We start from the raw sequence: 22,691 nt of genomic DNA on the forward strand, positions 1-22,691 counted from the left end.
AATAGGCAGTTCATGTTTGCCTTTGCAGCTTGCATTGTACCTAAAAATTAAAAAACCAGCAGCGTCGGTGAAGTTAATTGCCTTCAATTAATGCAAAAATAGCTCACCGGTGATTGGACACTGTGTCTTGCTAAGAAAAATCAATGCAATATCAACATTTATTTACTTATAAACTTAACATGGCACTTGTGTCTTAATGTACCGATTTTCCTATATTTTGTTGAAAAAAAGAAATAGAATGTGTTACATGAAAAAAAAATGCTGTTTTTATTTCCCCAAATATTTCAAATAAGCACTTTTTAGAGCTGTAATTTTAATACTTGGATATTTTTACTCATATCGGCTCATGCCTATTAATACATTTTCCCAGTGTGTCTGTGAAATCTGCTCCTTGCTCTGCAGTGGGTACACATTTAGACCAGGCATGTCACTTGGTGGTAAACCAGAAGAGCTACTAACAAAAACGTTTTTGTCATCCAGCATAATAAACATATCCTTTATACATATGACTGTTATTATAAAATGCAATTAAATTAATGTAATATATCGGGATACGTAAGTATTGGGATACATATGTATCGCAACACGTATCGTATCGTGACCCCTGCATCGTGATACGTATCGTATCGTGAGGTTTGCGGCAATACCCAGCCCTAGCTGTTACCCAATGAATCAGTTTAAATCAGTTTATTGAACAGCTTCCATATTGAGTTGCCGTTTAAGAAGCTCCTGCATAACAAAGTGCTTCATTCTGTTTGTACAAAGAGTAGAGTGCATGACAACTCACCAGTGAAGTCCTCACGGCAGATGCACGTGTACCCTCCCTCTTTGCGGGCGCACACCCCTCCGTTCAGGCAGGGGTTGGAGTAGCAAAGATTGATCTCCGTCTCACAGTAGTCACCGGTGAAGCCCACAGGGCAGCGGCAGCGCAGGCCGGCGATGGGGTGAATGGGCCGGAACAGGATGGATGGTGAGGAGATGAAGGGGGCGGAGCTATTGAAGCGCAGCACGGAGATGCACTTCATGTAGTTCTGACACGGCTCACGTAGACACACGTTGTCGTCGAATGGAAGGACCTGAGGGGGGCAGAAAATGTCAAAGACAGAAAGAAAGAAATTGATTGCAGCATGTCAACACATCTGCGGATGTTATGTAGATATGCCCCTATGCGGCCGTGGGCAGTATAGAGATAACGTCCATTCCATTGCAGGTGTCAAACTCCACTTCATTTTATGTGGCCGGCGAAAGCTTGCCAGAATTTTTCTTTGACTTCATTTCAAAACTGGTTATCCATAATCAAAATGATAATCAAATGCAGGGGCAATTATGTAATATGACAGAATAACAAGATTGTTAAAACCTGGCACTCTATTTTGAATATTTCCCCAAAAGAAGAAAAACAATGAATAGGTTGATGAAAATATGCTTGATGCACAACAGTATTAGAGTGATACATATTTTCTTCATTATTTTCTCACAAATGCATATCTCTCAGCATATAATATTGTTATATGGAATGTATTGTTTTAGACGTCACATAATAGTACACACATACGCACTGTAGTAATCTATGCATTCTAAAGTAAATTGGTTGCATTCAAATAGCACCTTTGTTCCTCCAAGGTTAAACATCGTTTATACTTGTCTTAGGGTTTATGTTGCCACGGGAACAAAAGTAAACAATGGTTTGGAGTATCTTGCAAGGTTACGAACCTCCATCTGTGTGAGCGAGGTCAGCCGCGGCCTGTTCAGGTACAGTTGCTCCTCCAACGCCTCGGAAGGAAAGAAGTGCCCGCCAGGTAGCGCCGCAGAAAAGCTGACGTTCAGGATCCCTCCCGGCGCCGCGTCCATGTCCGGCTGGATGTTGAAGACGAAAACGTCCTCGACGGGCACCGAGAGAACCGCCGACACACCTTCCAGGAAGTGACCCAGCAGCGGTGAGAGGAAGTGCTCCTGGGACATGTTCTGCAGGCGGACGGTGACGCTGCTGCCCAGCATGTCCTCGGTAATGATGAGCACACGTAGGACGCAGTGCGCTGAAATGCTGTGAACACCATCTGTAAGCAAAAGGAGAAAAAGAAAAAGAAGAAAATTAATTAAAATGTTGACAAGGAGGGTGTGAGGGGAGGAACAACAAGGTGAGGAATGAAGGAACAACAAAGAGAAGACGATCAATCAAACGCAGGATAAAGGAATGAAAATGTAGCATAGGTAATTGCTGCAATGTGCAACATAGTGTACAAATTTGTCACAAAACAAACAAACAATAAGATGTAAAGTTAGCTACAGTATTATAGCGCTAGCAGGCCCTTAGAACCACAAAAACTAAACCAGATGTGCACAATCTGACAGGCTCAATTTGAGGCTCAAAAATCGCATTGCTGAATGGATGATATGTTGTAAGATTTTTTTTTGTGGGCGTTCCAAAAATGTTTAAACGAGCAGAAAAATTCTCCCCACAGCTTCTCGCTGTGTTTGCCCTACACTGGCAACTCTTTTTTGTACACTTCCTTCCAGACTTGCTATTTAAAGAGAATCAAAATCAACCACCACTTTTGCTTTGTCTACCACCACTTTTAAAAAAAACACACAAAAAAAAAACAAAAAAAGACAAAACAAAAAAACACCACTTTTGCATATACATATTGATTTGATATATTATATATACACTTTTGCATATACATATTACTACACCTCCCACAACGTGCCAATTTAACTCCTTCAGACCCATAAATGATTGCAGTGTACATGACATATTTGCATGTCTAAACCAATAAAACACATACTGTCAACATTTCTGGTTCATGATTGGATCCTAGCTAACCAATCAAAATCAGAAGTTGATTTGCATGTTTATGTTAAAAATGTAAAAGTTACATATAAGCTTGGTAAGTTTCCAACACGTTACAGCCATATTATCCTGGAGTCCACTGTAACAAAAACATGAGATAAGCCCCAAAAAACCAACAATAGCAAAATAATAAATATATTCTGCCCAGCAAAAAAAAATAAAAATAAAAAAAATAAATGCGGGTCTGCGTGGCGATTTTTTGAGTTTGACAGTCACAATCCTGGTTGGACCCCATTAGTAGATCAGCTTCCACATTTTGCGTGCGCAATTCAGTTTGCAAATGGCCAAGTTTGCAACCCTTTAGTAAATCAGGCCCAGATTGCTTAAAATGTGCAAAATGTCAACCATGACTGCAAAAAGATGTCAAATAGAAGCTGACCAGTGAAAGAGGAAGATTGTAGACATCGGACGAGAGAAAAAGATCAAGACAATGGAGGGTAATGTAGGATATTTTCAAATTAAGAAACAGCACACTATAATATAAAAGAGAAGATGACTTACTGAATATTAATATGGAAAAATGAAATAAATCATGAGAAAATGAGGAACTGAGAATCAATAATTATGGGATGCTGGATAGTATAATTAGGTAAGAAAAACAATAAGCGAAAGCAACAGAAGGATGGTGTGCTAAAAAAGATGGAGAAAGAAAGGCGGAAGCGAGGAGGGGGTTGGGTGGGGTGGCAGCTGGTTTGATTACCGGATTATGAGGAGCCTCACTCCCTACTGACCTCTAACACACACACACACACGCATACACACGCATGGACACGCAGACTCGGGTGACAAATAAGGAGCCAGAGTGAGGAGGGACATAAAGGAGTAACACTAAAATATGGATGAGCACTAACTGACTACATAGACCTATTATGTAGTCTGGATACATAAATTGATACCACTGCAAATACAGTATGACTCTATAAACTGTATCTCATCATCGTCAACTTCCGAGGGCCAAAGGGCAACATTATTTCATTATTGTCATCACTGCACATCATGTAGCACAAATTGAAGCTGATCTCCTATTGTCATTTAAATGACATAAATCTTGGGAATGACTGTGGATAATCTGCTGGAGTTGGGTTTAATCACTCATGCACAAACACGCACACATTGTATGTACATTTCACGTCAGTGTATTTACAGATGCAGTGCAATTACAGATCTCCTGACACCGCCATTGATTGTCCATGTATTTTTCCTACATTATAAAGAATGGTAGTCTGCTCACGCTCCAATAACAAAAAACATTTATTTATCGCATTTTGAAGTTGTTGGAGGTCATTTAAAAAGCCTCAAACCAGAATAAAAAAAATTTAAAAAAAATGCTACTCCCAAGAACCACTGGTGGTATTGATTGAGCAGACTGATTGTTTTCATGACTGCTGCCAAGCGTAAAATGTATTGTTTTGAGGTTGTTGTTTTTTTGTAATTAATTACTAAGATTATGTGGTGGAGTAGCACATGAGCCAAGCGAGAAACAGTTTCATTTAAGTCCAGTAAAGCAAAAACGGGAAGGGGGTAAAAAATGTTTCTCAGAAATAACAAAAACTGATGACATTTGGAGGTAGATGCTAAATTCTCCCTTCTGTCATTTGAGTCACGATGGAATCGTTCCTTCTTGCCACAGAATGCCGAGTCCTATCTACCCTATTGAGTCATTCTCCAAGAGGTAGAAAGCATCCAATACCAAGTTCTGTCACTTTTCTGTCTACATTTTTTCCTCTTTTTGCCAGTGATGAGACTTCACACTCCCTGTCACAGAATCAAAAATAACACGATCCTGTCATCTCATTCCATCTTCAGCACACCACACAAAAAAAGTGTCATTTGCATTTTTATTTGGACATTCATTGTCATGTTATAAACTCATGAAGGAAATGCTCTGCTATAGCACAGAATAACAAAAACAAACCATCGGTAATATCTTCTGGAATTATGCTGACACACAAAATGCCCTCCACTTTACTTCACTTGACCTTAGCAACAACAATCATTTATCTCTCTCTGATGAAGGTTAAGAAGTCTAAGCTTCCTTCAGGAGCGCTTGGGACTTTGACTGACACATTGCAAATCCACCATCAGACGGGCAATCCCACTTGAACAAACAAGGTCAAACATACATCTCAAGTGGAGATGTGAGTGCCTGCTGATCAGCAGAAGTCACTCCAAATGTGAAAATACAAACAATAGCCTGCAACTCTTGGCACACAAGCTGCAGAGAAGAGATGACAAAAACATGACTGTTGACTGATACCATTAATTATTCATTCAGAAATATACATCCGCCTTTGGAATAGAAAGCCATGAAACTCTTGTGAAATGCTCTTGAGTGGTGATGTGACAAGAGGACAGGTGATCTTGTGCATAACTTCCTAATAAAGCATCTAGATCATAAACAATGTATCAGGCTCTCTGACGCTTTAGCGTGCATGGAAACAATAAAACATTAATATCTTACAAAGTACACAAATGGAAAGTTACTTTGCTATTTTGTTGCACAATGGAAGAACAAAGGATTTTGTAAATAACTCGGGAGAAGCTTTTTCAACCCCTTGTGGACTTGACGACATCATCTTCCCCCTCAAAAGCGGGAAGACCGCTCCTAAAGCCTTTAAAGAATGAACATGCTGGTGCGGAATCACCAGCGAGGTCCCGCTGGTGCCAGAACACCAGTTCGACATAAGAACCAGGCGGGTCCGATGAGTGTTCTGCTTCTAAGATGCTTGGTAGGTCGACAACTGGGGATTTCTCCGCTATCTCACTTTGCCAGGTAGCCTGACTAATAGGACACTGAAAGCTTCTTGAATGTCAGAGCATCCCAAGCTCACATCCAGGAAACCCGGATGCAAATAGTCTGCAAAGGTGCGTAAAACGGCAGCCTGCAGCTCGAGCTGAATACAGACATGGAAATATATTTTTACTAGGCCCACCATGGAAATAAAACTGCCTCATGTGGTTATGAAAACTTGCAAATTTGAATGGCCATGGGGTCATCTGAAATTCAACCAAAATGAAGAGTTGGAACTGTTGTCAGGCACGAAGTCTCATGAGAAGTCCGCATAACTCACCAGAGCTCAATTCAGTGAGGATGAACGCTGCACGTGTGTAGTGGTTGCACCTTTAGAACATGTTTTCCAAAAGAGGAGTAGACCTAACAAGGTATGTCAAGTGAAGAGAAATCTGAAGAGAAAAGAAGTAGGGCTACCTTCACCAAGTGATTAAGATCACACAGCTTGACACCACAGGAATCCCGGTCAAGTCATCGACCGGGAGATGATTGTGGGCAAAAACAAAAAACAAAAAAACATCCGATTCAGCAAGTGGACAGACAGAGCTTGACAGGATGCAACAATGGACCATCAACCCCCAACAGCCTCCGGACCCCCCGCTGTGGTGTCCTTCAGCAAGACGCCGATACCCTGAACTGCTTCCCAGGTGCCAAGACACCTGCTGCTCCATGTGTGTGTCTCTACTCTCAGCATGCATCAAGTTAAAAAAATTTCCTGGTTGTTGTTTTGCTGTTACAGTATTTAACTTGTTTTACACGTCTATGACAATTAAAGATGTTATAAATTATATGCGGGCGGCACGGTGGGTGATTGGTTAGCACGTCCGCCTCCCAGTTCTGAGGACTCGGGTTCGAGTCCAAGCTCCGGCCTTCCTGGGTGGAGTTTGCATCTTCTCCCCGTGCCTGCATGGGTCTTCTCCGGGTACTCCGGTCTCCTCCCACATTCCCAAGACATGCATGGCAGGTTAATTGGGCGCTCCAAATTGTCCCTAGGTGTGCTTGTGTATATGGATGGTTGTTCATCTCTGTGTGCCCTGCGATTGGATGGCAACCAGTTCAGGGTGTACCCCGCCTACTGCCCAGAGCCAGCTGAGATAGGCTCCATCACCCCCGCAACCCTTGTGAGGAGCAAGGGGTTCAGGAAATGGATGGATGGATAAATTATATGTGTGCATCTGCAATGCAAATCATAAACCCGCCTTCATAAAGAAATGTTTATTGTTGTTTACACATTATGAATAATATTTGTATGTTGTATGTTGTTGCAAATGTGGAAAAAGGTACTGCAAACGTTACAGTTCATAAATATTTATAATGTAACGAGTTTTGCCCTGCAACTGATTTCCATTATTTCTGATGCGGGGGGGGGATGTGATTCCACTGTAGATTGGTATTAACACCCATAATGGCACACTTTTTAATTTGCAAATAGATGAAAGACAACACATCATTTTCATCCATTATTTTTCCACTAAAAGAAAGAAATCCTTTGACAATGCAACTTTAGTATCTTAAGGATATAATATTGACTTTTGTGGTGAGTACCGAAGGTTTCATTAACAAGCAATTGTGGGCATACATAGTGTCCCCTATGTTAAAAGGTTTTGTCCTAAGATGCTTTTTATTTTCAGGACATGCATTTTTCTAGAACAGTGCCAGTTGATAAAAAAAATGCTCAAGATTTTGACTTTTTTTCTGTTTTAAAAGTAGACAAAAATGGTTGAGGGAATTGGTTCTGCCCATGGGCCATGCTAAAATGTTAAAAATCACAACCAATTCAAAATCAATAGCTTTACTCACCAAGTATGTTTAAAAACATGCAAGGAATTTATCTCTGGTACGTATTGGAGCCACTCGAGTACTACAGCAAAAAATCCACTACAACAAAATGCATTTTGGACATAAACACATACTGTATAGTAGGGCTGGGCGATATGGCCCAAAAATAAAATCTCGATTTTTTTTCTGTCATTCTGGACGATTACGATTTTAATCGATTTTAATCAAAAGTTAAAAAAAAAAAAAAAAAAAAAAAAAAAAATTTACAACATTTAAACAAGGTTTGATTTATTCAAAAATTTTGCTTGTGAAAAATGTTCAGACAATAACGTACACTAATTTTGAATCAGTTTTAATGTAAATTTAACATAGCTTGTGCAAAAAGCTACTCTTATCTTTTGCATAACTTAAATGCCACATAGCTTGTGGGAAAAAAACCTACTCACAGCTTTTGCTCAACTTAAAAGCCATACATGGCATATACAAAAAAACTAATTATGGCTTTTGCATAACCTAAATGGCACAAAGCTTGTGCAAAAAAAAAAAAACTTCTCATAGCTTTTGCATAACTTAAATGCCACAAGTAAGTAGTTCTAACAATTGTAAACAGGTATTGTAAACCACATCCAGTATTCTACCACTTGTGCAAAAATACAACTCAACTCACAATAACATTTGTATATAACAGAACTTTAAGATCAAGAGCTTAAAAATAATCAGCAGCACCTTTTATTGCAATTAAACCCAAATCCCTTGCAAGAAAAACTAGCCTGTCAACTGACTCTGGCAAAAGACAAGCTCTGGTGCATGTCACAATGTTTCCCCCGGTATTAAATACGGCTAAAGTTTTGCTTGTACTTATCTTTGCTAGCGTTAGCCACGCCGCACTCTCGAAGACGTGAGAATTCCTCCTATTCTTTTGGGTGCCTTTGGAGCAAGTGCTGGAAGAGGTTAGTTGTGCGCCTACTCTTCGTTTTAATAGCTGCCCGGCAAACCTTGCACATGCTTGTAGTTTGCTCTACGTCGCTCTTGTCAAAGCCAAACCAATTTCATATCATAGACGTAACATGAGTTCATTTTCTTGGTTAGTCTTCTGGAGCAGACATAATGTGCGCGAGTAAGGCAGCGTAGCGTTTGGCCGAAGGAGCAAACTGGCGCTGATGTGGGGCTCCGGGTAGAGGTGTGGAAGCATCATTTGCCTTCGCTGCCAGTTGGCGTGGGCTCGCTTCCCCGCCTGGGAGACCGTGTAAAGGCCTCAGTATACTTCTGCTTCAGGCTCACGCCGAGACGTTACGACGAAGTTCTGCTCGTGCGTTTGCTTTCAAACTCGTGCGCAATACACATCATATTAATTAGTGTGCGTGTTTGTGTGAGTGAAAAGAAAAGGAAAAAACAGGCGTGATGTGAACTGCCTGTACGGCTGCGGGGTCCTGTGCGCCTTCCAATGATGTCACATACCGCAGTTTCTCAATAGTAGGGTTACGTCATCAGCAAGCGCGCCAGCCACCAAACGAAGGACCCAAAACAGCGAACGTAAACAGACGCGAGACGCGCAAGGGAGAGGATGTGTATTTATTTATAAGCACCTCGATTTCACGATTTAGCTCATTTTCACATCGTGGAACTTTAAATGGACGAATTAATCAAATTAATTCGATTTATCGCCCAGCCCTACTGTATAGCACATAGCTTCATTAAGCAACGTAAGGTATTTAGTAGAGCAGTAAAACTGATACGACAAATGTCATCAAGCAATTTAAATTGTCCAGTCGTGTCGTAATACTGATCAGTGACGGTTCTGTATTGTAAATAATGCAAGCCGACGAAGCTACAACAGTTTTGGCGAAAGTAAATGCATACTTGATTGAAGCACTTGAGCCATCAACAATTGGCTCAAAGTCAACACAACACAGCACCTTGATTACCTTGAAGACAGAAAAATGTGCTGCATAAAATGCAGCCATTCCCCCACTTTCAGATGGACAATTGTACATGACTGACAACCGCAACAAATGACTACACAATCAAACTAGATAAGGTCACTGAAATTACTTTAGTGTTAATCTATTTTGTTTAAATTAATTATATGCTGACAAGTTCATGGGGTGTAGATATAGCAGACACATCTGACAGGATTAAATGCTTAAAAAGCCCCTCTTGCTTTACTCATTCATATTCATTGGTACTGTTGTGGTTAAGAGTCTAGCTGAGTATCTGCTCCCTTGCTCATTTAAGAGATTGGGATTAAAAGTAAAAAGCCCAAAGGGGGAGATTTATTACAACTCGCATGCAAAACGCAAAAAAAAAAAAAAACCTCACAAATCCAAAATTGGATTTAGGGTGAACAAAAGCCATTTGCTGCTTCTCAGAAATACACAAAATGTCTGTCATGGTGCCTTCAGCCCATTAGTGTACAGTCCATGTCGACACCATCGGATGGGTTCAATCCCATTTCACACTGCGCTGTCAACATGGTTGTGTGTTTGACTCTCCTCTGCTGCCAGAAAAGCCCTCAAGTGCACCAGCAGGTTGACCTCACAAAACACTGCTGTGACAGTTCCTTCCAAATACAAAAAAAGAAATATCGAGACAGCCAAAAGGAACCAAAATTTCACTATGGTCAATTTGTTTTAAATCATTGGCTGTATATTAATAAAAGTCAACTATGATCATTTTGACCATTGGGCTCGGAACAGATCATTTCTGCTTTCATTTTCTGTTGGAAAATTGTTTGGAATACAAACACATCAGGTTTCAGAAGTAATATTTGTTGTGTATTATCCAACATTATGGGGACTTTGGGGTTTTTTGTATTTTATCGTGAAAGTATTGCCTATGTATCATTGTAACACACACACACAGCTCAGCCACTGGCTGGACTGCTGATTTCTGCTCTGTTTGTTTTTGAAAGCCTTTCAAGCCCTCAGGTCAGTCATTATACTAAAAGTAGAACTCAGTTGAAAAAAACAGTAACACACACACACACACACACACACACACACACACATGGAGTGACCCTGTCAACATTAGGGTTCAAAGCAGCCTTTTACAACAGAAGCTTTAATCCTTTACATTAAACCGGATACTTGTACCGACACAAAAGCCATCTCGCCTGTTAAGTCCCTGCCCATTAGCCCGTATCACACATAGACACACATCGCATCTATTGTACTTCATAAGTTGATCTGCAGCCTCACCCAAATCGGCACAAATTTGACCTCTCTGACATGCACGTGACAGCGGTTAGCAGCTGGATCGTGGCAGCTGCCAACATCCTGCTAGGCTTGTGTCTTCTGTTTGTTCTGTGACTGCTGCTGACCGCTTTTTTCTGATAACTTTGTATTTTCTCGAGCTGTCTAACGATTTTAAAATTTTAATTAGATTAATCACATCTTAGAATTTCTATTAATCACTTAATTAAAAAGGCTTATCAATTTTTTTTTTGCCCACCAAATTTGAACAGCAACTGTCGCATGTTAATTCTTTCAACATTCAACATGTTATGAGGACGTCTTCAACATTTTTTGATCCACTGAACACGCTCATCCTCCTCTTTTTCTAATCGGTTAATTACTTGCATAATTTCAAATGGAGAGAAAAAAATGACCCCGATAGTTTGACATGAACAAATATTCTGAATGTCATATGCAACCTTTTATTAAATGCTTTATTTTAATGTATGTAGTTGTAGATGTTTAATGCTCAAACACAACCTGTGCTACCTTTAACATAACCATCCGCTGACAAGATAAAGGATCTGTCACGCCGCCATAGGCGGGCCAGTGTTCACTTTTATTTTGTCAAGTACCTTCCTGTTTTATGTTGAAGTTACTAACCACCCTCTCACCTCAGGTCACTTGCCCTTCCTTCTGCTCAGCTCATTACTGGTCCACGCCCTTGATTGCTTCCACCTGCCACCAATTACTCAGTCAATAAAAGCCATCATCCACCACCTGCAGTTTGCCGAAGTGTCACAACCCGTGCATGGAAGCGTTCTCACAGCCCTCGTATCACAGTCCTTGTTCTTGCCTTGCCTTGCCTTGCCTTGCCTTGCCTTGCCTTGCCTTGCCTTGCCTTGCCTTGCCTTGCCTTGCCTTGCCTTGCCTTGCGCCTTGTGTTTGCCCCTCTTTTTCCTCCCTAGCGGAGCGCCTTTTGTCGTCCCTTTTTTGAGTGCCCTTTTTCTCCTCTCCAGTTTGGAGCTCTTTATGTTCAGCGTTTTTCCCCTTTGTAAGAGGTGTTTTTGGTTTCCTGTAAATAAACTGCAGCCTTTTGAGGCCAACTGTTCACCTGCGCCTGAGTCCTCCATTCTCACGTCGTGTCAGGATCATCTGTGGTCAAAATTAACAGTGCGATTAATCTACGTTAATACATGATTAATGCGATAATTTTTTTGATTAATCAATGAGTTAATGCTTTAACTTTGACATAACTACTTTTACTCCCTATTTGAAAATATGTTTCTACTACTTGCTTTTGTCAAAATATGCTCATTACTTTTTTCAACCTCCACGGATGACAACATTATGTAAAATGAGTCGAGAAAGTGTTTTGGGTTGGGTCATTTTGTTGTCATTGTGTTGTTATAGTCCTATATTTGTCTCTTGTGATGATGATGATGTCACTTTCTATGTGCATTATAATGATGATATTGTCAAAGTCACTCTTATTTTTGTCTGGTCACTCTTATTTTGTCATATGGGCCTTTATTCTGTCATATAGAATTGTGCCTTGCCCTAGCTGGAGTTGCTGAAATTAACTTTTGAATAGCTGTCCACTGTAGTGACTGTCCCCGCAAGGGTTAAGTACATTTTCTGTTTTTTTTTTGTTTTTGTTTTTTTTAAATGAAGGACCAAACTACAGTTTTATTTTCTTTGATCCTCATTTTATCCCCAGATGACATCATTTGGTATTTTGCAGTCTTGTGAAAATCATTGCCTCAGTCGAGCACCTGACACTAATTTGTGTGAGGCGTGAAGCCCTCCTGCCGCATGCCAAAATCTGAATTTCCCCAACCAATTGCACCTGTTAGGTGCCGTTTTAGCGCAGCGGCGACGACTCGTGATGCTTGCTTGTGTGTGCACATCCGTTGAAGCACGCAATCAGAATGTGAGCCCCTGAGCAATTTGATTAAATTTGCAGGCCATTGAAGCTCCTGTCAGGGTCACAGGTCTCAGGCTCTGGCATGGTTGCTGGCCACTAACTACTCAACAAGAGAAAAAAGGCCATCTGGTTCTCTGTGCACCACCTGAAACATTTAACTCCTGGCAAGCAACTGTGGTCCAAGAGAAAACCTAATGGCTTCTAATGGGCTGGTAAAAGCGCACTATAGTGGCGTTATAACATGCTTGACCTGTACAGTATGTATGTATACAGTATAGTCAGTCAATGCACGTGGGCGGCTGTGGTTGTAGAGTCAGCATGCTCATGAGGTTTCAGATTTTGATTTCAGATTATGGTCTCGTCTCCGTAAATGAAACTCAACTGCATAAGAATGGCACTAGACAGCATTTTTGATACACCCTTTATATTGTAAATATGCTGTTGAGAGCATTTGTTGTTGTTTCCTCATGCACCAGGCAAAATTGTGTTTCACCGCTCTAGTATTAGCACTGATGTCCCCAGAACAAATTGTATTTTTTGTTGTCCTCCAGCAGAGCCTTGCCCCTGAGAGTTGGCGAGTACAACCAAAGCCGTTCTTGGCCACTAGTTCTTTTTTTTTTTTCCCCCGCTTTGATCAAGGTCACCTTGAGCTGACGCCCTTTGTGGTGCCAAACTACAATCAAAACATGATTCATCCACAGTATACTGGCTAACCCTGGAGAAAAATATTTGAGCATAATCGTGTGCGTAAATACTGTCTAAACATGAATGGGCAACACATTCAAACTACAATGAAGCCGAAACATGGGACTTGGGCAGAGAATCAATAGAGTAGAATCTGAGAGAAAGTACTAGAGGAGAGGCCAAGACAAAAGAGGGGAGTGCAGCCCCAGCGCTCTCTGCTATGCACAGATACTATTGACTAAAAAGACATGAATACTCTCTGAAGCGCAAAGCTTTAAAGCCACCTGAGAGTAAACATACTTGAAAAAAAACATGCACAAATATTATGCATAATGTAAAAAAAAACATGCAGAAATTCTGCCTGCTCACAGCCACAGCGCACAAGACTCGTGCATAAATGCAAAGGTATGCATGTGAACAATCCATAAAGAAACAACACAGACACATTGAGGAAGTAAGTGGTATGGAAAGCCAAGTTATGCCATGGAGGAGAAGCGACCCAGGAGTCGTTTGGAGAATAACATTAAAGTTCTGACAAGGGAGAAGTGAGTTCAAATGAAAGTAGGAAGCATGGCTCAATATGAAGGAAGGAGATGGCCTATGCTTGAGTGCAAAAAAAATTATATAGGCCTACATGGCGAGATAAGAACAAAGTGAAGACTATGTATGTGTATAGAATTTTTTTTAAAAGGAGAGAGTCATATACACACGGGCACAGAGCAAGAGCGAGCGAAAAAGTGACAGCTTTGCTCCGAGCCTGACTGGCGCTGACTGTAGTTTCATTATAATCTCATAACTGTCACATCCTGGAGGGGTAAGATAGTGGGAGAATCTCATATGAATACACACTGTGAGTCAGTTCAAGCAAGCTGAATGCTCTGTAGAACAAGTCAGAGGGGCACCGTTTTGGTACATTCAAAAGTCAACAACGCGCATGCTCATTTAGTATCTGTAATGATGTCTGACATCCATTTGACTCTCATTAATAAATGAAGCTTCCTCACATTTTTCACTGGACAGGAGACAATAGATGAGCACATGCCACTTATTAATGAAACATGAACAACACCACATGCAATGAAAAACACCAGCAAAAAAAAGGGAAATAGGCACTCATTGAAATACTTGATTTTTTCATTACAAATGATGGCCATACAGCATAGTTTTTATTATAAAATATTGTACTATGTGCACCTCAAAATTTAGTTAAAGAGACAGTGTGTAGAATTTTTCTGTCCTCCAACACACCTGATTCATATAATCAGCTCATCAGCAAACTCTGCAAAAGTCTGATAATGATCCCGATCTTTAGAATCAGGTGTGTTGGAGGACGGAAACAAACCTGCAGGCCTGCAGTCCTCAACGACCAGAATTGGGGAAGCCTGCTCTGACTATGACAACACTTCAATGTCAACACTCAGATCCATGGAACCAGTGACCGTTTCTTTAATATCCGGCCATTGTTCAGACAGTAGCGTTGTACTGTGGGTTATACTGTTATTTATTTAGGAAGGAATCTGTATCAGTACTTATGTTCTAAAAGTGATGTTCTAATGTGAAACGTACATGTTTCTTTCACAAAAGTGGTGTTTTTGTTGAACAATTTACTTACAGTTATGCTTGATACATACACTAGGCCTAAACTTATGAGTGCACTATATGGTGAGACACAAGCTGAATGCCCATAAAATTTAAACTACTGTGCCAATTGTTAGGATATATTCAGAGGTTGACATGAATAGAGATGTGCATGTAAAATTTGGTGAGAATTCATGGCATTTTTGTGTCATGAAGTGATGATTAGCTTTTGTACATCTACAGTTGCGTTCATAAGTTTACATACCCCATCGATTTTACTAGGCCGTCAGGTCACACACGTTTTCGTTCAGTTTCGCTCCACTACCAGGGGCACTAAATAATCTTTACTTCATAAAATAGATTTTACAGTAGTAAGTAAGAATCTGTGGAGTTCACCCTGTGAAAACCTGCCAATTTTGTGTTTTCGGTGGTGAAACCCCGGCACTATTTTGCGATGAGGCGCAGTGATCTCTGGTGTGGGCGGAGTGCCATTAGGTCGGTAATGGTGTGATTTAGGTCACATGAGCCAATCAGGTAGCTGCTGCTTTCTCCTCACCATAGCAACCGCATATAAAAAATGGCGACCACAACGTCGGAGAGCGAAGAAGAGCGAAAGGAGAAAAAAAGTTAAAAAGAAAGTGGGGAAAAAACTTAGTTCCCGTTCAGGTTTGCCCATCGCTTCAGCTGGCCCCGTCCTTCCAGCCATCTGCATCATTTGTAAAAATAAATTTCAAAGTATATTCGTCTGGGATCGGAAGGAACACGGAAGAGGGATCATCTCGCCAAAGCAGAAACATTGTCAGCAGGTATTGTGCTACACAAACGCGTGCCCATTTCTGTTATTAATGTGACCGATATTTTGTATAGGGCTGAAAATAATTTCTTGCTAGGTTAAGTTTTAAGGCTATAGTTTATTAAAAACGCGAGCTGCTGAATGATTTATCGAGTGAATCCAACAGTTGTTACCAAACTCGAGTTACCTGTGCCCATCAGAGTCATAATAGAGAGTCACAGCTACACCCTCCCTTTCCCCCAAACTCTCTCTCACCAACCTCAACAAACACTTTACTTCACTTAAATCTGTGATATGCATATACTGTAAAGAGGTGATGTGACAATAACACTTATAATGTAATTCTTTTTTGTGTAAAGGCGGGTTGCTGCAGGCAGATGAGATGATGAAATAAATAAATAAATAAAATTGATTCTCTAAAAATGAAAAACAGTTGGTTGTTAATTATTACATGCAAATGTGTTTTTTTTGTCTTCTGTATTTATAATTGTTCTTTGACCAAGAAAGTATATAGGCCTATAGGTATATTTGTATTTCTATCCAAATATCCGATTATTCACTAGAATTTTCAGTAGGATATCCGAATACCAAAATATTCGATAGCTGCAGCACTAATAATACTAATTTTGAGTTGTGGCACGCCCACACGAGTTATTTTACCACACACCCGTGTCAAAACTAGCTTACTGCACACACACACTGCACCCCAACTTCAAATTTTTGCTAACATAATAACAATAACAATAATAATAATAATAATAATAATAATAAATTATGAATTTTGTTGGATCCAAAAGCAACTTACATAATTATATATTATATGATTGTAATTGTCTTATTTTCAAATGTTTAAATATTTTCTTGATTTGAACAAAATATAATTGTTTTGAATAATCTTGATTTCATTTATTACCAAAATAATTGCGATGATTATTTTTTTCCATAATAGAGCAGCCCTAGTGTGATGTGAATATGTGTATCTTGTGCTCATCTTTCCCTTCAATTTTCTATTTCAGGCAGGATATACTGAACAGAATATTCAGGCGTGATTTCCCCCAGCTGGTTTTTTCACACCCCTTTCGAGCAACACCTCTGAAATGGTTTTTGTAGAGACATTATCAACAACTGACAAACTTTTACACAGGGTACCTCACTCATCAGATACATCAACTACTGAGTCTACTGACGTAAGCCAAGAAAGTGACACTAACACATGGCTGGTAAAACATCAGGTTGTAAAATCACAGGGCATACGAGGACACTTTACAGTGCAGGGCTGTAAAATCTATGTAAAATCTGCCATTTTGTTTGTTTCATTATCAAGATGTTAACTCTCCATTTTAACACTTTTCAAGCAAAAATAAAAATGTCTGTATTCCATTTTCCACAAAAAAATGCCCAAAACAAAGCTGTTCCATTGAAGTTCCATGGTTTTATTGTGAATGCACATTTGATTTTTATTTGATTTTTTTTTTTTATTATTAATATTTTTTGTGTCGGACATGGGGGGTATAAATGACATGCTGTGATGACACAATCTGATACTTTAATAAATATTCTATATGTTATAATAATCTGGGCTCTGAATGCATCTATTTTCATCTAGTCCATTTTGCCTTGTTCCAGGTTTGTGGTGCATTGTAGTATTTTTGGCCAATGTATGCTGCTTCTTGTGTACCTTTCATTACGTAGTAGGTTGTGAATTGTTTTCATATATGAAACATAAACATAGCTAAATGTAACATTCGTGTGCTGGTGTCACTTCCAGTTGAAGCGTTTTTTGTTTTTTTTGGCACAAATTTAATTATCTAAATTCACATGATTGCACCAAACCACCAATACTTGTTTCTGATGTTAGGTACATGTATTTATAACATCTGGGAATGATTTTCTGTTGCCGAATTTAATGTAAGACGTTTTAAAACCAAAAACTGCAGCACAAGATTTCCGTTTAATTTACCTATATATGCATTTCTGGCTTGTGACAAAACTGGGGCAGGAAAACATTGGATGAACTTTTAACCCAAAGTTCAGAAGGGTATTATCTATCAAAAAATGCATTGAACAAGTAGTGCCCAGACAGTGGAGCGAAACTCATTTTCTAGGCACTTTTTGGGGGTTCACCCCACGGCCTATACCACTAAAAGGCGAATAACCAAATATGGTACCTTCGTTTACTATGGTTTTCTGCAAGACAGAACATTTTTAAAAATATTCAAAACAGAAATAAACTCGAGTTATAGCCCCCAATAACACTCAAAATTTGACATTTTTTAAGTTCATAGTATTTCAATGAGTTCTCTATAAAGGGTTAATAAGAGTCAAGGTCAAATTTGTAACATTAATAAAAGTATTGCTGGTAAAATAATTCAAGCACTATGCAACAATTCACTTAACAACTTACTCATTATTTGAACGTTAGTCATTCATCTACTAACTACCTCATTTGGTTGTCAGTTCAATTCCCTGCTGTCTCACTTATCTCAAATTCAAACCACAGCAAAATTAATACTGTGGGACCTATTTTTCAGACTGCGCGTCAGTCTAGCAAAAAGTGCAGTCTAACTGTATTTAATTAATTATTCCATCGATTGCCAACAACGTAACAACTTTATTCACTCACCATTCCACCATTCAAAATATGAGATCTAAAAAAAAGTATTCTAAGCTTTTCTCCCCCATGCTTACAAACCTGTGAAGTAGTCAGTTCTCTTCATGGTATTTGTCACAGTTGACTACTACCCCTCCCACTCACACTTCCCTCCCGTGTCCCCTTCTTGTTCTCTTACCTGTGACAGTGATCAGCATGGGAGCCACCAGCGGCCTGTTATTATCCAGTTTACGGCTCAGTCGGATCTCCCCACTGGTGTGATTGAGAAGCAGCAGGTGAAGCTCGTTCCCTCTGTCGATGGTGTAGTACAGCCGGTCCGACACATCAGGATCGTTAGCGGGGACTCTCCCAATAATCCCGTTGGGGAAACTGTTTGAACGGTTTGACACAAAATTGTTGAAAATAATTTGGAAGTCCTGGAGGGTGGGTTTGTTGTCATTCTGGTCCACCAATTTGATCCGTACAGTAGCCCGGCTGACGAGAGGAGCTGAGGTGGCCTGGACAACAATGACGTACTCGTTGCGAGCCTCGTAGTCAAGATCAATAAGTGATGTCAGCTCCCCTGAGAAAATGTCCATCTGGAATATCTCAGGAATGTTACCCTCCACAATTTGGTACATAATTTGGGCGTTGGCACCCTCGTCTGGGTCCGTGGCGGTGATCTGGGCAACCACAGAGCCCACGGCACTGTTTTCCCTCACCAGAACTTCAAAGTCATCAGCTGGGAAGACCGGGGCATTATCATTAACGTCAAGAACCGTCACTTGGATGTGGACAGGTGTTCGCTGAGGGGGTACGCCTCGGTCAACGGCATATGCTGTGAGCTCGTAAAATGGCACACTCTCGCGGTCCAGCCGACGAACAGTTCGCACAATGCCAGATGTCGGTTCAATGGTAAAGTCTCCATCTCCATCCTCACCATTTTGGAAGGTGTACTGGACGCGGCCATTGGCGTGTGCATCCCGATCGGTGGCTGAGATTTGGAGGACACTGGTGAAGGGAGGGGCGTCTTCGCTCACAGTTCCCTGATATCTGGGACTGAGGAACTGAGGTGCATTGTCATTCACGTCATTGACATTCACCTCCACATATGTGGTATCTGATTTCTGTGGTATGCCATTGTCTTTAGCTGTTATAGCCAAAGTGTAGGTCATTTGGTCCTCATAATCAAGCTCCGCCTGCAGAGTGATAGCCCCTGATGCAGGATCGATGCGAAATTGAGGGATATTGTCCTCCAAGAGGTATGTGATACGAGCATTTTCACCAACATCGTCATCTGTCGCACTGATGACAACCACAGTGCTCCCAGGTGGCCGGTCCTCATTCACACTAACAGAGTAGTGCGCACTCTGGAACACAGGCCGGTGTGTGTTGGCATCAGTGATGTTGATGTGCACCTGACAGGTGTCGTGGAGCGTGCGGTCTGAGGCAGTGACAGTTAAAACATAACGCCGCTCTTGTTTGTAGTCCAGTGGGAGGGCTAAGGAAAGCAGCCCGGCACCACCTGCGGTACTGATAGCAAAACGGTTTCGAGTGTTCCCACCTGTTATCTGATAAGTCACAGCACTATTGACATCTCGATCCATAGCTGTCACAGTTACCACACTCGTTCCAACCATGGCATCTTCATTCAGGCGGGCATAATATTCTTTTTTCAAAAACTCCGGGTGGTTATCATTAACATCCATAACTGTTATGGTAACACTTGCTGTGGCAGAAAGAGGTGGCATTCCATAATCCCTGGCCTCCACACCAAAGAAATAGTGTTCAACAGATTCTCTGTCAAGAATGGATTTGACAGTGACCCAGCCCGTCGCAGAATTAATGATGAATGGTGTGTCAGAACTGGTGCCGGTCAACCTGTATTCCAGACGCGCATTATCGCCAGCATCTGTATCGATGGCTTGGATGTGGAGTATAGAGCTACCGACTGGTGAACTTTCAAGCACAGATGCTTGAAATGGTGTGGAGACAAAGATGGGCGGGTTGTCATTGACATCTGTCACTTGCACACTTACAATGCCAGTGTTGTTGGAAAGTGGCGGTCTGCCATTGTCTTGTGCACGCACACGGAGCGTGTACTCCCGCTCGGCCTCGTAATCCAGAGGCGCCACCACCTGGATCTCCCCTGTGACGCTATCGATGGAGAACTGGCCACGGCTATTGCCACTGATGATGTTATAGTGAACCGCAGCATTACTGTCCTTGTCCTGGTCTGTGGCACTCACACGGAGGATTTCCGAGTGAGGTCTCACGTCCTCCTTGACCGCCACCACATAACGCTTCTCACTGAACTGTGGCACATTGTCATTTTCATCCAACACTGTGATGAAAACTTGAACTGTAGCTGAGCGTGCGCCTGGTTCCTTGCCCTGGTCACTTGCCTCCACCTGGAGTGTGTAGTGCTCGTTTGTTTCTCGGTCAACAACTCCGCGGGTTGTGATGAGCCCTGATCGTGGGTCTATCTCAAAAGCAGCTCTCCCAATTGTGGCGGAGTCGCCGACAAAGCGGTAACGAATATTGGCATTGGACGGGGAGTCCAAATCTGTCGCTCTTAGTTGGAGGATGGGGTATCCTTCCTCTACATTCTCCCTGATGGTTTCCCGGTACGCTGTCTGCTCAAAAATAGGAGAGTGATCATTGCGATCTGCAACAGTAATGGCAACCATTGTGGTACCAGAAAGACGAGGGGAGCCATGATCAGTTCCCGTGATCCGGAAATAATGCAGATCCATGTGTTCTCGATCTAAAATCTGCGTGGAGGTGATCAGGCCGGTATCGGGGTGGATGTGGAAGTAGTCAGATGACCGGCTATTCATCAGTGGAGCCATGCTGTAGCTCACTCTGCCTGCATCCCCTGCATCGGGGTCTGTGGCAGACATGACAATAACAGAGGTCCCAGGTGGCTGGTTCTCAGCTACTTGCACTTGGTAGTTGTACAGGGAGAAATGAGGATGTCTGTTAGCTGCCCGCCGAGAGCGAGGCCACGCAATCAAAACCTTGTCCGCCCTTTCTTCCAGCGAGGTTTTATCATCTGGCTCTATTATCAACCTTTCCAGGCTCCTCTCTCCCCTTGAACTGTGCCTCTCTTCGGCTTCCCCCTCTGGCTCCCTCTCACCCTCGTGGCTTTCATCGGCCCTGCTCTCTTTCTTCCATCTTTCCATATCTGACTGTGTGATGGTGGCAGTGCTACTGAACCTATCCTGACCCTTCCTTCCCTCTACCTCTCTTTCCCCAGCTTGGCCCGGCTTTGTTGTCCCCCTCTCACTCTGTCTCTCATCCTCTTCTCCCCACGGTCCTCTCCCTCCCATTAACTCGCCCTCCCCCACCTGTAATTTTCTTCCCCTAGCAGGGCCCTCCAGCACGTCCCTCTCAGCTTTGCCCTTCCTCCTCTCTCCTCCCTCAACCCCCATCTGCTGCCTTTCTAATGGTCTGACATCATCTAACGGCCATTGCTCACTGGACACAATTATTTCAGATTCACCTAAAGCGTTTAATGCCTTCTCTCCCTCCTCTTCTTCATTGTTGTTATTACTGTTCCTGTTGAATCCCCGCCACAAAAACATTCCAACATTCAGGGGAGCTGTCCCAAGTACTGAATCCCCCTTGTTACCTGCAGAGAGGGCCAAAATAGGAGATTCACTAGACCAAGTGGTCAGGTTGATTTGTGAAGGGTAATAGAGAGGTTTTGCTAAAATTAGCTCATGTTGAAAAAAAGGACTTAGCTTGGTTGGGTGAACAGGAAACTTCTCTTGCATAGAAAATGCTGACTCAGCTGCCTCTGAAGTTGTTTTACCATTTTGAAGAGACGTAAGGAAAGGTTTAGTGGGTTCAATTTCTGTATCATCGCCAGTTTGTGAGCTTCGATGCATTTTGTTACATATACAACACTGACCTTGCTCCTCTCTTATGCTGCCTAGTCTAAATTGGAGGATGGGATTTCCCTGAGTTCTCCCTCCCCCGAGACCCATAAATTCAGCTAACAATCCAAAACATGTTACTTGTCCCTTCAAATAGCAAAAACAACCACTGGGGTCATCCTTCTTCTCTACCAGCACTTTATTGCTCCGTCTCTCAGTTGTAGGTGCAGTATTATTCTCATTATCAGCCCTACATTGTCGACTCAGACTCGCAACAGTCAAATCATTATCCGCACAATTAGATAAGTTAATGCATTTGATGCCTTGGCTCACCCCTGCTCTTCTTCCAGGCCTCCTCTCACACTTTTCTCTGCACCTAAACGTTGCCGGTGCACTACATCTGTCCTTTTCTTGCCCCTCCAACCAGTCTTCCCTCTCCCCCTTAACACACTGGGTCCAGCCTCCCTCAGCCCCCACTCGAATGTTGCTTGGGTCGATAACGCTGTGCCTACCCAAATGAGAACAATTACTAGCTCTCCTCCTGACCATGCTGCCACCACCACCATCATTATCACTATCATCATCATCATCATCATCATCATCATCATCATCAACATCATATGCTTTTTGGAGCAGATAACTTG

General features: G+C 41.7%; 1 protein-coding gene across 4 annotated transcripts in view; it reads right to left on the reverse strand.

Moving 5' to 3' along the window:
* The window catches only part of celsr3 (cadherin, EGF LAG seven-pass G-type receptor 3), a 119,911-nt gene that overhangs the window by 95,982 nt on the left and 1,238 nt on the right, over positions 1-22,691 (reverse strand). For all 4 annotated transcript variants that reach the window (XM_077514821.1, XM_077514820.1, XM_077514822.1 and 1 more), the window contains exons 1-3: positions 18,366-22,691; positions 1,714-2,057; positions 788-1,076 (exon numbers count right to left, since the gene is read on the reverse strand). The exon at positions 18,366-22,691 is cut by the window's right edge. In XM_077514821.1, coding sequence (XP_077370947.1) covers positions 788-1,076; positions 1,714-2,057; positions 18,366-22,691 — 4,959 coding nt within the window. The remainder of the gene's footprint in view (positions 1-787; positions 1,077-1,713; positions 2,058-18,365) is intronic.

This window comes from Festucalex cinctus, chromosome 2, assembly GCF_051991245.1.
Source record: "Festucalex cinctus isolate MCC-2025b chromosome 2, RoL_Fcin_1.0, whole genome shotgun sequence".
In the NCBI taxonomy this organism is placed as follows: domain Eukaryota; kingdom Metazoa; phylum Chordata; class Actinopteri; order Syngnathiformes; family Syngnathidae; genus Festucalex; species Festucalex cinctus.